General features: G+C 36.9%; 2 protein-coding genes across 2 annotated transcripts in view; one reads left to right on the forward strand and one right to left on the reverse strand.

Moving 5' to 3' along the window:
• Nucleotides 1-5,835, reverse strand: part of LOC124256022 (calpain-7-like) — a 68,110-nt gene extending 62,275 nt beyond the window's left edge. The window contains exon 1 of the mRNA XM_046689935.1: nt 5,770-5,835. The gene's annotated coding sequence lies outside the window, so the exon portion shown is untranslated. The remainder of the gene's footprint in view (nt 1-5,769) is intronic.
• Nucleotides 5,836-9,500: 3,665 nt separating this feature from the next.
• LOC124256027 (enkurin-like) lies at nt 9,501-13,644 on the forward strand. The gene is made up of 4 exons (XM_046689941.1): nt 9,501-9,680; nt 11,744-11,889; nt 12,363-12,592; nt 12,874-13,644. Exons 1-4 carry the CDS (start codon nt 9,607-9,609, stop codon nt 13,189-13,191), a joined length of 768 nt encoding a protein of 255 aa, XP_046545897.1. The 5' UTR covers nt 9,501-9,606; the 3' UTR covers nt 13,192-13,644.
• The last annotated feature ends 1,297 nt before the right edge of the window (nt 13,645-14,941 follow it).

A 14,941-nucleotide genomic window follows, 5' to 3' on the forward strand; every position in this document is an offset into this window, starting at 1 on the left:
CGTAGATCTGCTCTTCGTCCTAGAGCTAGATTCTCTGGTGGGCCTCTCAGATGTATCATCAGTTTGGGGTCGTTCATGCAGGTCTGGATCCTCTCTGAGGTTGATGACTTGAGCATGAGAGCTGCCTGGCTGTCCATCATGCGTGGCTCTTTCCTGCTCGAAGCGCTTCTCCATCATCTCCATCATCTGTTGATAGAATTGCTGCATAAAGGCCCCGGGGTTGAATGTCTGCGACGATTGTAGAGATGTCGTCTCTGAGATGGTAGCGATATGGTCCAGGGATCACTGTGCCTCATGGATCTCTGCTGTCAGTGTAGAAGGTAACTCGGACTGCGTAGATAGGGCTGCTGACGTTACCGTTGCTGAGGCCTGCTTCCTTTTCTTATGCTGCATCTGTGGGATGATCAACACCGGCTCATCATAAAGTCCTCTCTCTTCCATCGGGACGATTTCGGCTGAAAAGGTCCTCGTAGTCTGCGAAGAACTGCCCGTAGAGCTGCTTGAAGTCTTAGGGGTGTGAGGCTTCTTCTGCGTTGAAGATGGCCTCTTCTTCTTCGTATGGGTTGAGGAGTTATCCGATGTAGAAGACCTTTTCTTCGGTGTAATGGCGGACAACATCCCAAGCCCATCTTCAGAGGACGCCTCCGGCAGGTCACTGGATGGAAGTATGTCGTCTGACAACGATGGACAGCTCTTGAGGGACTCAGCCGGTTTATCCATGACTTGCAAAAGTCGTCTGGATTTATCCTTAGCACGCCTAAGTACAGAGAAATAATAATTATTAAATTGAATTTGTGTTAATTGCTGACATAAGTTACAGCGAGAGCTGGAAGTACATATTGTTGTGTAACTGGGGCACAGTAAATGCGGGTCTGCAGCAGATAACCTAAACCTACAACGACAACAGGTTTTCATGAAATGTAAACAACTGAACAATCACGTAAAACCGTGAATAAACAGTCAAATTACGAATAAATTTCAAACCATATTGTAAAAGGATACTCCCTGAAACCTTATAAAGGTAACTTATAGGGAAATAACTAAGTTATCAAAGGATATAGTGCCGTATTGGAGACACAGGTGCTCTCCCAACTGTCCACTAGGGCGAAGAAGGAGAGAGTGAAGCGTGGGAAGACGGGTGGCGCCGTTTTCCCGCCAAAACTGAGAGGAAGACAACTCATGGTGAGTAGTGATTTTACGTCTGCTTTATTGAAGGGAGCTTCAAAAAGGAGATACAAGTGTTCCACTAACGTTCAGGAAGGAAAGGAGACAAGCAATAATACATGAGTCAGGCTAAGGAAAAATACATGGTATTAGCCCTAAGATGAATAGATTGCTACAGAAGATATATGATAATGTGAAAGTTTGCATCAGAAATAATCATGAAATATCAGATACCTTCAATTGCAATGTTGGGCTTAGACAAGGCTGTATTCTGAGTCCATTCCTGTTCTCAATGTTCATTAATGAATTTGCTTCGATAATACAACAAAATGCTACTCATGGTATCCAGTTACATCCCTATTTGACACAATTGTTTTTATTGTTGTTTGCCGATGATATGATTCTGTTTGCGACTACTGTTGTTGGATTACAAAGGCATATACATGAGTTGGAACATTATTGCAATGAGGCAGGATTAACTGTTAATTTTGAGAAAACTAGAAAAGTCAGCCCATATACATACAACATATGTACAATCAAAATATATTGGAAACATGATGTAAAACAATTAAGAGTTTAACAAAGTCTGTCTCTTTTTATAAGCAGTATATATGAATTTGCATAGATTTAATAATGCTTCATTTGAAGGAGAAGTTAGCAGGCTTTTGAATATAAATATATTTGGAATGCAGTTGTTAATATGTGGAAAATAATAGAATCTTTCTTCAGAATAATATTTGCATACAAAAAGAAAACGGAATTCATCCTTTATACCGAGTTTACAGACAGGACATGTGCGTAGAGATACATCAATATTTAACCATCTTCCTTCATTTATTTTTAATCGTAATAGGCCTGCTCGGAATTTTATAAGAATATTACGATATTTGTTTTCATGTATAACACTTAAATATTTTTCGGTTCTAGTAAACACTTACATTCTCTATACAAATTATAGCGTGAACTGTTGTCGGGAGTACAATGCCAAGATTGGTAGAACATATTTACACATACATCTTTAAAACATCTAAGAAAATCAACCTTATTGCCTACACTTTGTGCTAACTATACAAAGCCAAATCCATGTGAAAAAAGTATATTACGAATATGAGAAGCATAATTATTTTGCCCAATGTTATCTAAATATACTGACATGTCATATGATTTTTGGGTATTCTACCAGAGTGCATTTCTGTAAGCTTTAGCCAATATTTAATAACTCGACATAAGGCATTAATATACAAAGGATATAAGTCCCACATTCACCATATATTATAACATTAGGCATTTGCAATCCTACATTTAGAAATCTCTTACATGCAAGCAAATGAACTTTTTCAATATTCTCATAGCGGCTAATCCCCCATACTTCCGCACCATAAAGTAAAATTGGTTGAATTTGTGAATCAAATATTTTAAAGAATACCCTAGGATCAACCACATCAATCTTTCGTAAGTTATATAGTATTTGTAACAATGCTCTTTTTCCTCTCAGTGCTAGATCGTCTGTACATTTATTCATTTTAAACGTGGATGAAAATATAATACCAAGATATCTATATGAATTCACAACGTCAATAACAGAGTCTTTATAATACCATATTTCTTTAGCTGATAATCGCCCACCCCTTCTAAAAACAACAATATTGGTTTTATCGAGGTTAACGTCAAGTCCCCATTTATCAGAATATGATTCTAAGATATTCAATTGTTTTTGTAGTCCCGAAGCAACGTCAGATATGAGAATGACGTCATCAGCAAAAAGTAATAGCAATATCTCTAAAAAATCAGGAAACAGCTGTACACCAAATTTACCACTTTCTACAATATCAGTACACAGTTCACCAATAAAAAATGAAAAAAGAAGCTGACTTAAAATACACCCTTGTCTTAGACCGACTGGGCAATCAAAATAATCTGTATAAACATTATCATTGCATCTTACACATGCTGTAACAGATACATATATACTTTTTATTGCAGCCAACATTTTGCCATTTAATCCAGAGTTTTGAAGACAGTACCAAAGTTTATATCATGAGACGGAATCAAAAGCTTTCTTAAAATCTACGAAGGCAACATATAATTTCTTCTTTTTTCTTGATAAGCATTTCTGAATTATTGCATTTAAGGTGAAAACGTGATCAGCTGTAGAATACTCTTTTCTAAAACCGGTTTAAAATTCAGGTATTTTATCTCTTATCGTTGCCCAAGTTGTAAGTCTGGTATGAAGAATCCGTGTATATATTTTGCTGAGTACACTTAAAAGGGAAATCCCTCTGTAATTATCGGGATTACTTCGGTCACCCTTTTTATGTATAGGGATTATAATTGCTTTAGTCCAGTTTTCAGGGAAAACACCTTTTTGAAACAATGTATTAAAAAGTTTTCTAAGAAATGGTAAAATAATATGTGTAGAACATGTAAGCATTTCTACAATTATACAGTATATGGAGATTGTGGAAGATTTCCCATACCCCTTTTTTTGCTAAAGCTAGAATAATAGAATATTGGATACGTCTGTTATATATGCCATCTGATAGATACCCTAGACAGTGTTATGATATGATATGTTAATGTACGATAACAACGGGAAGACTAACTGGGTGACTAACATTCAAGGATTGTTAAATACAATAGGTTTTGGGGAGGTATGGCAAAGGCAAAATGTTGACTTTCATACAAATTTTGTGAATAATGTTACTCAAAGGCTCAAAGATATATATACACAAGAATGGGTAGGAGCACTGTCATTGTCAAGTAAATGTTTCTATTATAGAATGTTTAAATCCCATATATACAGAGGGAATTATCTGCTGTCACTAAATATCAAGAAATTTCGAAAGGCTTTTGCTCGGTTTAGGTGTTCCTCACATGACTTGGCAATCGAAACAGGGAGATATCATAAAATAGAGAGGGAAAATAGAATTTGTACATTTTGTGATCTTAATTGTGTAGAAGATGAATATCACTTCCTCTTAATTTGCCCATTATATTGTGAGTTAAGAAAACAAAAATGTCCCAAGATATTATTCTGTATATCCCGATAGGGTGAAATTTTCTTTGTTAATGAGTACTGATGACAATGTTCTTATCCGTAAGTTGTCAACCTTTATCTATCAAGCATTGTCTCTTTGACTATTTTTATTCTTTTCTGTGATATTGTGTACTATGTTCTTGTAGACTATGGGCCTGTGGCCTTCAGTATGAATAAAGATTGATTGATTGATTGATTGATTGATTGATTGCACCAATGGTAGAGTCACTTGACAGGAAAAGAGTTTCCAACTGAAATTATTCATGCCAATAGATTGAAGAAATTTCCTCTACAAGGGAATGTATACCCCCCTGGCTTCTATTTGTTTTTCTTATCCCTTGTTAAATTGCAACCTTTGTTACCTTAATCATGCCTGGATTAACAATCCCTGGCTTCCACTTGTCCATCTACCATTAACTGCTGGTTACCCTTATCTCATAACTGTTGTTGTTTTAACATGTACATATACAGCTGTCTGTTCCTAATTGTTTCATTCACCTGATGAAGGAGTAAGAACATACTTCGACACGTCGTGACCCTCACAATAAAGAAGTTGACATCCATAAAACTCTTGTCTTTATGTGTATCACTTCTAAATGTATCACTTCTAAATGTATCACTTCTAAATGCCCCTCAAAGACTCTAATGTATAGGAACAAACTCACGGTACCTATTCCTAACAGTTTTACACCTATATACCTCTGGCAAAACACACAAGGATGTAACTATTCCTAATAGTTTTACACCTATATACTTCTGGCAAAACACACAAGGATGTACCTATTCCTAATAGTTTTACACCTATACACCTCTGGCAAAACACACAAGGATGTACCTATTCCTAACAGTTTTACACCTATATACCTCTGGCAAAACACACAAGGATGTGCAACCCATGAACGACGGGATTGGGTGGTCAGACTCTCCAACTTGGTTGACACATGTTATTCTATCATGTGTCAATCACTAGACTGTCTGGTCCAGACTCAATTAATAACAAACCACCATATAGCTAGAAAATTGCTGAGTGTGGCGTTAAACCACAAACAACCACAAATTGTACACATTCCTAATTGTATACATGTTATAACCCTGATACAACACATGTATCAGTGTTATCAATACATGACCCTCAAACAACACACACATGGGTGTACACGTTGCTGATAGTGTTACATATATATCACTGTGATATAGATTAGTAAGATGTTATTTTTGGCCCTATATTCAACTTTAATAACAATACAACACATCAGGGAGGATTTGTTTACATGACCCATGCATATGAGAAGTCAAGATGAAGTGTGGTGTAATGAACAATGTTCTTATAAACATGATAAAGGGTAATAAAATGTAATTCAAAACAGATTGTAGATCTAACGGGCATAGTTGATTATAATCAAAATCATTACTCATTTACTGACAATATCAATGAGAATGACAACCGAGTTCCGGATGGAATTTTCATTGCTGTTGATAACTTTCTTGATTACTCCATGCTGTAAAAATAACGTCATTACAAAGTGACAACAAATGTCAATCAATTAGCTTATGATTATTTGACTTACCACCGTTTGGCTATCAAAACAGAAACTTCCGTGTACGACTAGGGAAACTATCTCAAGGGAGGTAATTCTTACAACTTCCTAAAGTATGAATACCACAATTAATAGCTTTGGGAATTTTAAATTTAGCTTTCTTTCTACGGAAGCGCTGAAGGGACCTCATGAAATAAAAATTATCTTGAGCGCACAAGTTAGTTATCTTGAGCGCACAAGTTAGTATCTTGAGCGCACAAGTTAGTCTCTTGAGCGCACAAGTTAGTCTCTTGTGCGCACAAGTTAATATCATGAACGCTCAACTTCGTGTTTAGCATCTAATGGCATTAATGGAACGCACATTTGCTTGACTGCTGGCTAAAATGTACAAACTTACATCCTTTTTGGAAGATTTAAAACGATGCAAAGTTAACTACATAGGTGTTTATAGGTGTTTATGATGAGGCTATGTAAAAGTATGCATATGTATCATGAACATTGATAATGTTTATCATGTAAACGTTCATCGTCTTTATGCTTGTCAATACTATTCTTTGTATCTGATTTTACCACTTTTTGCTTTATTACATAAAGCAGGCCTAGGTATGTGTAATGTCATAATAAGAATTAAAACATAAACATGAGTAGAAGTTTATTGCAGGGATGAATAGTGGTTTTGCTTACTTCTTATATTGGTACATAGTATTATGAACACTAGCTTAAAGCTTGGATAACTTGTTTTGTGCTACGGCTTTATTATGTATATATAGTATTACATGACCATGAAAAATTTAAACATTGAGTGTTATACTTAATTATCTTAATTCTAAAGCTAATGTCTGATGTATTGGAAGTAAAGTCGACCACTTTCAGGGAACTATAGTCTGTAGTCTTGGTTTGCATGTATCAGTAATGTTTCCTAACGTGGGTACAATGGCAGTTTAACTCTGTACAATAGCATATAAAACCCGCCTGATTTATTTGATCCATTAGTATGTGCACGTATAGCATATATACCGACTTTATTTCTTACTATAATACCGTGTTCCCCGTTTCACTTCTTCCGTGTCAATCTCTTATGTATACGTATGTGTGTTTTAACAACACAGGAAGTTGAAGAATAAACACGTCGATGAAGACAGTGTCCTGAGCGAAATTCAACACCATCCGGGTCCAACAACGACCGTACAGTATCCTGTTTCACGATTAAACCGCATTGGATACATTTTTGATGCATCAACGATAACCATGTCTTTGTGCAGATCGTCGAAGTTGTCCGCAATAAAGTATGTAACATCAGCGGGGCGGTGGGGTAGCCTCGTGGTTAAAGCGTCCGCTCGCCACGCCTGGGTTCGATTCCCCACATGGGTACAATGTGTGCAGCCCATTTCTCGTGTTCCCCACCGTGATATTGCTGGAATAATGCTAAAAGCGGTGTTACCGTACTCACTCACTCACTGTAACATCAGCAAATCTAGTATCTGGTGCGAAAGAGGGACATACACCACAGAATATGCTTCGAATGGCGTACTATACTATACCATGATTTTTGACAAGAAGATGTGTTATGTGTTTGTGTTGGAACCCAAGACTGAAATAAGCATGAATCAGCTCGCGTCCCCGCTCCTCCTTGCTTCCACATGAACTGCTTATGGAGCAGTGTATCTCAAAATACCAAGTTGAGCGCTCAACATACTAACGTGAGCGCTCAACATACTAACGTGAGCGCTCAAGATACTAACTTGTGGGCTCAAGATACTAACTTGTGCGCTCAATATATTAACTTGTGCACTCAAGATAACTAACTTGTGCGCTCAAGATATTAACTTGTGCGCTCAAGATACTAACTTGTGCGCTCAATATACTAACTTGTGCGCTCAATATACTAACTTGTGCGCTCAAGATAAATTATATTTCATCAGGTCCCTTCAGCGCTTCCGTACTCAAGGAGTGAGATGCAAAGTACATTCATAAGTATATGCTTGGATGTGAATATACCTTCTTGTTGTTAGGTAGTTTCTTTTTATATCAGTTACATCAAATTCTAAATGAGAAATTAAACAAAATGTGAAGGACAAAACTTATTTGCCTGATTGGCATTTTAAAAGATGCTATTTGATGAACATAGAGATTTTTCTGGATTACATCTTCTTTTTATTCTTATTTTTCTTTCTTTTATTCTTATATAACATCTTCTTTTTATTCTTTAGAATAAAAAGAAGATGTAACCCAGAAAAATATCTATGTTCGACAATATATATGTTATTGTTGATCTCGAACGTGTGCCCGTGTCTGTTACAAGTATATATTTCATTCTCAATAAATGCATACATCAAGTCAATATTTACATCAAAATTTTGTTTCATAATTGACAAGAGTGAATGAATCAACTCGTTTTAGTTGATATAGAAAACGAGCATTCGCTGAAACATTATAAACTTCTTTGAGTGGCATTTAGAAGTTGTTGTGATGAACAACGGGGAACGTTCTATGGATATACATCTTCTTTATATTAACGTAAGCGACGTTTCGGTGTAGCTGCCAACACCGTTACCAAGAAGTCTATTATATATAGAACTTTCCCCGTTTTCTTAAAATGATAAAACTCACCGGATGTCTCGAGAAAAAGGGCCCAACAGAAGTCGCTTCGGTAAAAACCAGTTACAATTCTTACTAATCCCTCATTCTTTGTTTAAGATGTGATCTATTACACAATACATAAAATTTGTTGAACAACCCATGACGGTGCATAAATGTTAACCTTCTCACAGTGAATTATCTTTGATATGACTATTGTAATCAATATGAAATGACTACTTGCCCCTAGAACATAACATCCAGGTATTAGTGCGTTTTAATGTGTCAGTGTTTTTCTAAAAATAAAAGAGCGTGACAGTTTTGTTTAAACAAGAATATATTTTGTTGGGATTATAAAGCATAAGCCATTAAGCACATTCTATAATTTTGTTTAATTTCTATCAATAGTTGTTTCTTTGTATACAAAGTTATGAGATGATATGCATAGGGACGTTTCGTCGGTGCATAGTCCTGTGGAACCGTTCAGTTTAACAGTTACATTATAGATGTAAACAAGGAACAGGAAAGGGTCTGGCCCCGATCCCTGTAGCACACCAGCTTTCAGTTCAAAGTTACCAGACAATGTACCATTCAACATCACAGATTTAATTGTCTGCGAGCTGACACGTATATAGCGAGCCCCTCCACGGCTCCCGTAAGTCATCGGTTAGTATGTGTGTGTCCGTTCGTGCCTTAGTGGTTGCGTGCGGTGAGGTTTATACACGTGAAATAGTTGGGAGAATTATTTATTCAGTTTTTGTGTGCTCAACAATCTCCAAATGTTGACTGTTGATATGGTATGCTTTGTTTCTGTATGCCTTTTTACAAAAAAATAAGCATTTTAATAAAATGATATATAAAAAAACATATTTGATTTCAAGTGTGCACCCAAAATTATTCCCATAAAGGATGGGGTGGGGGAGTATGGGAAGTTATTACTATTACTCGAGATATGTGTACATTTGTCAGGTTGGAGTTGTTGGGAGTTAAGGGATAGGGCATTTAGATCCTAGCAGTTAATTTGGATTAGCAATCTAGCCTTGGGATTTATACGACTTAGCCCATGGGTGGACTTTTGTCCATCTGAATAAGCAAGTGAACTCACGAACAACCGAGCCAGTAAACATGCTTAGCGGTTATCAACTCAGAGGGCAGCTAGTTTTATCTCCCTTTGATGACGTCACGTGATTTCCTTAGTTACATCTGTTGTTGGGTTCCGTTGGGGTTAAAACATTTCTTGCCTAGATATTTAGTCCAGTATCAACAACGTTCGGAGAGTAGTTGCACAAGATGTATCAAGCTGAAGAAGGGACCATTTACAACCTCATTCCTCAGGAGGAGGTCAAGCCACCAAAAGATCCAAGGTAAGGAGGAAGGCTCCATCGCTGTTTTTGTGTCTTGAGATATTTAGCTCAGACAACAGAGGTGTCAACTGGGCAGAGTTTACCCTGTAACGTGTTGCTCGTTATTATGTGTAAGACTGATGTCTTATCTATGATTTTATGAAAGTCCATACATAGGTTGCAGCTGATATGCAATGAAATTAAAATATGATTCAGATATGTGCTGTTACTAAGGATTTTACGGTGATAGTTAAGGTAACATACAACGAATATGGCACCATTATTTCTTCTGGAATATATTCACAATGCAAAGCTTTAAGTAATCGATATTTCTTGAATTTTTTTCATCCCTTGAACAAACGATACACTCTCCTGTCGTGCACTTTGACACGACATTGTGGCACAGGAAGATTCTTTAATACGAAACAGTACGTTTTGAAAAAGCATGTTTTGATATAAAATATTGCGTAACATATCTATTTTCATGGAATCACATTGGGAAGGGACCTACTTTTGATAAAATACAATAAATCATGTTAAAAAAAGTTATTTTATTTTGAAATATTTTCCTAAAATACTTTTGTAATTTCTTTTTGATTTCATGGTCTCAGAAATGAATTCATTATTGTTATTTGACTTATGGGTAGGACCGCCTCCGTGGTGTAGTGGTTAGAGCGTCCGCCCGGGGAGCGGAAGGTCGCGGGTTCGATCCCCGACCGCCTCATACCAAAAGACGTTAAAATAATTTGGTACTTTCGTTGGTCATTGCCTGGCGCTCGGCATTAATGGGTACATCAAGGACTGGTCGGCTCGGAGTCAGTATAATGTGTCTGAGGGGGGTATTCATGCTTTACTGCGACATGGTATCTCAGTGGGCTAGCACTATAAAACCAGCTTCAGTCTGGGCTAGTACAAGCAGCCGCACATACACATACACATACACACGCATGCACGTCGTCCTGTGAGTGAAATATTCTCAAGCATGACATTAAACTCAATTTCACCTCTTTTTACTTTAGGGTAGGATTAGCAGCTACCAACTATTTAGGATCAGGGAGACTATATAACGGGGAGTGGTCACTCCTCGAAAAGCCCCTTAGCGTATGCCTCGGGTCATCACGTGACCAGTGTAGCCAATATGGCAACAGCGTAGTTTTTAAGATTGAGCCCGGTTTATTTTCAACAGCTGATTACATTCGCTGAGTGTTGTGACAACTGAAAACCTACCTATTCTGTCACTTCATTTTAAGTCAAATAATTGTTATTAGTGTCAGTATTAGTACAGTAGATTTGTAGTAAAGTTTCAAGTCGGCATGTTGTAGCTCAATGGCTTCAATTCTCGGTACACAGCGAAGAAAGACTAAATTCTATCGCTAAAATCTTCTTTCACATATTTGTTTAATTTTTAGAAGGGAAAAATACCTTTGGTTGAAAGGTGTTTGCAAGTAATAGTGATAGTTTTATAACTAAAAAATTTTGTTAGGGTGTATTTGAGGTGTGTGAAAAATATGACATATCGCCGATCTGCCATTGAAATACTACTGGGCGTTGTTTGAGTGTTTCTAGTTATTGTTCTAAAACATCTTTCACATACACCTTTAATTTTTATGAGGGGAATATACCATCAGGTGAAAGGTGTTTGCAAGTAATAGTGATAGTTTTATAAAAAAAATATTTTTTGTTAGGGTGTATTTGAGGTGTGTGAAAAATATGACATATCGACGATCTGTTCTGATCCGCCATTGATGCTTGTGATGCTTGAGTGTTTTAGTTCTAAAACTTCTTTCTTTCTTGTTGATCTTAGTATTTGACAAAACTGGAAAGGTGTTTACAACGCTCTGTGATAGTAACATTCTGTCAATGTCCATGCCATTCCACACATGCAATAAGATATCTGAATTAATTACTAAGTTGCTCTGGGAACGAACCAAGTCACTGTGTGCGTTGGAGCATGACGAGGCACACGCTAATTAGTACAAATGGTAAAGAAAGCAAGCGAGTGACCTATCCCTGTAGTAGATTATCCCTGTTAGGATGTACCGGTACATGTTGCAGGATTCATAAAACATCATTTACTTTTCTAGGCATGCATCAAAATTCAAGTCGTCGGTGCGGGATGAGTTTAAGTACAACAAAGCAGACCACAAAACTATGGGTCAGGCAAAAGTACCAGTGCCTACAACAGATAACTTCCTGAAGAAAAGGGAAAAGGAACCAAAGCTACCAACAAGTGAGCTTCTTTGTTTCATTGTTCTGCAAATGCTTAACTACTTAAACTTAACTGATATTTATAAGAATGTCTGTAGTTACCAGGGAAATAATTTCTACTTCCAAGTATGTCAGACAATCAAAAAAGCATTATTCTATTTTTAGATGTGAGATGTCTCTTTCACTCATTGACATGTTTGCATTCTGTAAATGTTTTTCATAGGCATGTTAACTTAAACTACTTTCAGTGTGTGACTTTTGAGGAAGTATGAAAAGAACTATGTGGCATAATATGTCATTAGTGCATGACAAGTTAAAAAATGATTACCTGTTAATACACCAAAGAGGTAGTTCTGTGGCATAGTTGTGTTAGTGTGGAATGGTATATTTCAACCACTTCTCTGGTGCAGACATGCCGGTGAATAATTCACTGGCTTTGATATTGATCATGCAAGAGAAACATTCTGATATTCTTACACTTCATAATCTTATCAGAACAAGAATACAACTACCCAGATGAGGACCGCAAGAAGCCACCAGTGCCAAAGAAAGATGACAAGCCACTCATGGGCTTAAAGACAACCAAGAATTTCCTCACTATCAATGCAGTGGAGAACATAACCTCTGTTCCGAAGAAGCCAGAGAAGAAGTTTGCTGATACTCGTATTGGGGACACACACACACTGGAGCCATCTGGCCTGGAACCACATTTCATTCACAAAAAGGTGAGTGTTTTCAGGGTATCAACTGAAATTGAAACTGTCCATACCTTACAGTAGACGTAATCTGTTTTGTCATAGGTGTACTGCTTTGGTTTCACTTTTAAATAAAATTGGTTCTGTATGTATGTTAACTTAATGACTGATACCACTGAAAATTTGATATCACCTCTCAGGAAATCCTTGTTGGATTTGTGATATTACCACGATAAGTTAGCTTTCAATCAGCTTTCCTCTTGTACCATTCTGAAACAAGCTGAGGCAATTTATCTTGTGGATGTTTTCAGGAATATGGTGAGGTTCCAACCTATCTCCAGCGCCGCAAGGTTGAGATGGATCGTGCACAGGAAGAATATGATCGGTATGTTGCAGAGCACTTCCGTCGCGGAGCAATGCGATCTCTAACAGCAGAAGAACGGGATGCAATCATTGATGGGCTGAAAGCAAACTGGGAGAACATTCACGACCAATACCAGGGCCTCTCTGTTGTCACGGACACAGCACCTAAGAAGAACCGCAAGGAACGAATGGAAGCTCAGATGAAACAGCTTGAAAGAGACATTGAAATGTTTGAGAAACATCGAGTAATCTACATCGCTGACTAAATCAAGCTTTGTAGAATGTTTCACCTTGAGTAAAAATAATGTTTTGTCATTTCCCTTTTTGTGTCTGGTTGATGGCATGAAAGAGTATCTTAAGTATCCACTCTGGAACTGAATCATGGAGTTTCAAAATTCACAAATTTTGGCAAGTGGTAGAAATTGTTTGTGGTATTCCTGCAAGACCGATGTCTAGTTTTATGGAATACCAGACCTAAAGTTTGATTTAGATTGTCAGTATAATATATGTACCTCCATTATTTTGTATATATACCTATGTAGCCTACTGGTAGTCCTTACACAGTTGGTATTAAGTTATGGCTCAAAGTTGACTGAATGTTAAATTGTCACTTTTTGGGGAAAACACAACACATTCAACATATACTAAATACATGAACATTACCCATTATGTGTTATTCCCAACTTTGGCTTTGTGTAAATATATTGCCATATTTTCAATTGTGTTGTTTTTTTGTTATTTGTGGAGATGTTATACTGAACAATGGAGGATGTGCTGAAACATTTGCTTCATAAGCAAGTAATTGAGAAAAACAAATGGCAGATTTGAGGAAATATATTTAACAGCTGTATTTATTAATTACACATCAAAACACATATCTCTGATCCCCTTCAAGCAGACAAAGTATCAAAATTCCTGAACATTGATTTACTGAATGAAAAGTGTACGATGCACGTGTGCCTTGGGTATTATGCTGTTTTGAACAGTATTCCAGTTATATCAAGCCGAGTCAGCAGGGCATGGGATGGAAGTCTCAAGTGATGCAAGTCTCAGCTGTTTACCACTTTAACGAAAACCATGTACACAGTTATACGGCTGACAAACCTGGAATATAATCGGGTGATATAGAATTGAACCCACAATCACAGGTTTTTGACTTGCATATGGGTTGAAACTATCCAGTGAATAGTAAAACCTTAGACAACTGGACCTGAATGTACAGTACTGATGTAATGTGACAAGTACTGAAGAAAAGTCAAGTGTGTTCCAGTAGACTGTTTTTATACACAAACCAAACAAGAAATAAGTGTCTTGGTGTTGGGCATTGTACGCCTTAATAATAACATTAAGACGAACACAAGGTGTCAAAAAATCATAAAGGGTTTCAAGCAGATTTTGTTAATTGACTCAAGTCACATTCTTATCACATCTTAACCACACAGATCTTATCAAACCTTGATAATTCTATTTTACGACATGTCTATATTTAAACCTGTGGAGCACACACACTTTATTAGCCATATATTCTTACTGCACTAATACAGCAGTGCAATACGGAGAACTTGGACAAATTCTGTATTGAACTCTGATTTCCACAATGCACTTGTCCTTGAACTGCACTAAATTTTTAAAATATTATGTTATGTCAAATATTATTCTGTTTTGTTTCTTTCATGATCAGAACCTGCCACTTGACTGATGACATCAGGCTGACGAAAGCTATCTCATGCATAGATTTGTGATATGTCCCTTGTGCAGAATGATGCTCTGGTCATAGTAACCTCAATGCAGAAGTTTCAACAGTGACTTTTAGAGTAAGATTAAAAGATAGTCTGTATGTAATAATAGAACGTCACAAGTGCATTTGGACTTTATGTATTGAAGTCGAAGATGTGATGGTTGGAGATGTCTATTCCAACCTCAGTGATACACTTTACTTTCCGTCATCCAGTTATGTGTATCTACATCAGCAAATGGTTAAGCAGTTGATCAAAATGACATTTGAAACTATGGTAG

This window comes from Haliotis rubra, unplaced genomic scaffold, assembly GCF_003918875.1.
Source record: "Haliotis rubra isolate DU_JTF1 unplaced genomic scaffold, ASM391887v1 Scf615, whole genome shotgun sequence".
Lineage (NCBI taxonomy): Eukaryota > Metazoa > Mollusca > Gastropoda > Lepetellida > Haliotidae > Haliotis > Haliotis rubra.

Excerpts from the sequence above, each read along its gene's own strand:
- LOC124256027 (XM_046689941.1), top strand. The coding sequence starts at position 9,607 with ATGTATCAAGCTGAAGAAGGGACCATTTACAACCTCATTCCTCAGGAG. Across the intron at positions 9,681-11,743 it reads AAGCCACCAAAAGATCCAAG|GCATGCATCAAAATTCAAGT; the intron begins GTAAGGAGGAAG and ends TTACTTTTCTAG. Across the intron at positions 11,890-12,362 it reads GGAACCAAAGCTACCAACAA|AACAAGAATACAACTACCCA; the intron begins GTGAGCTTCTTT and ends TAATCTTATCAG.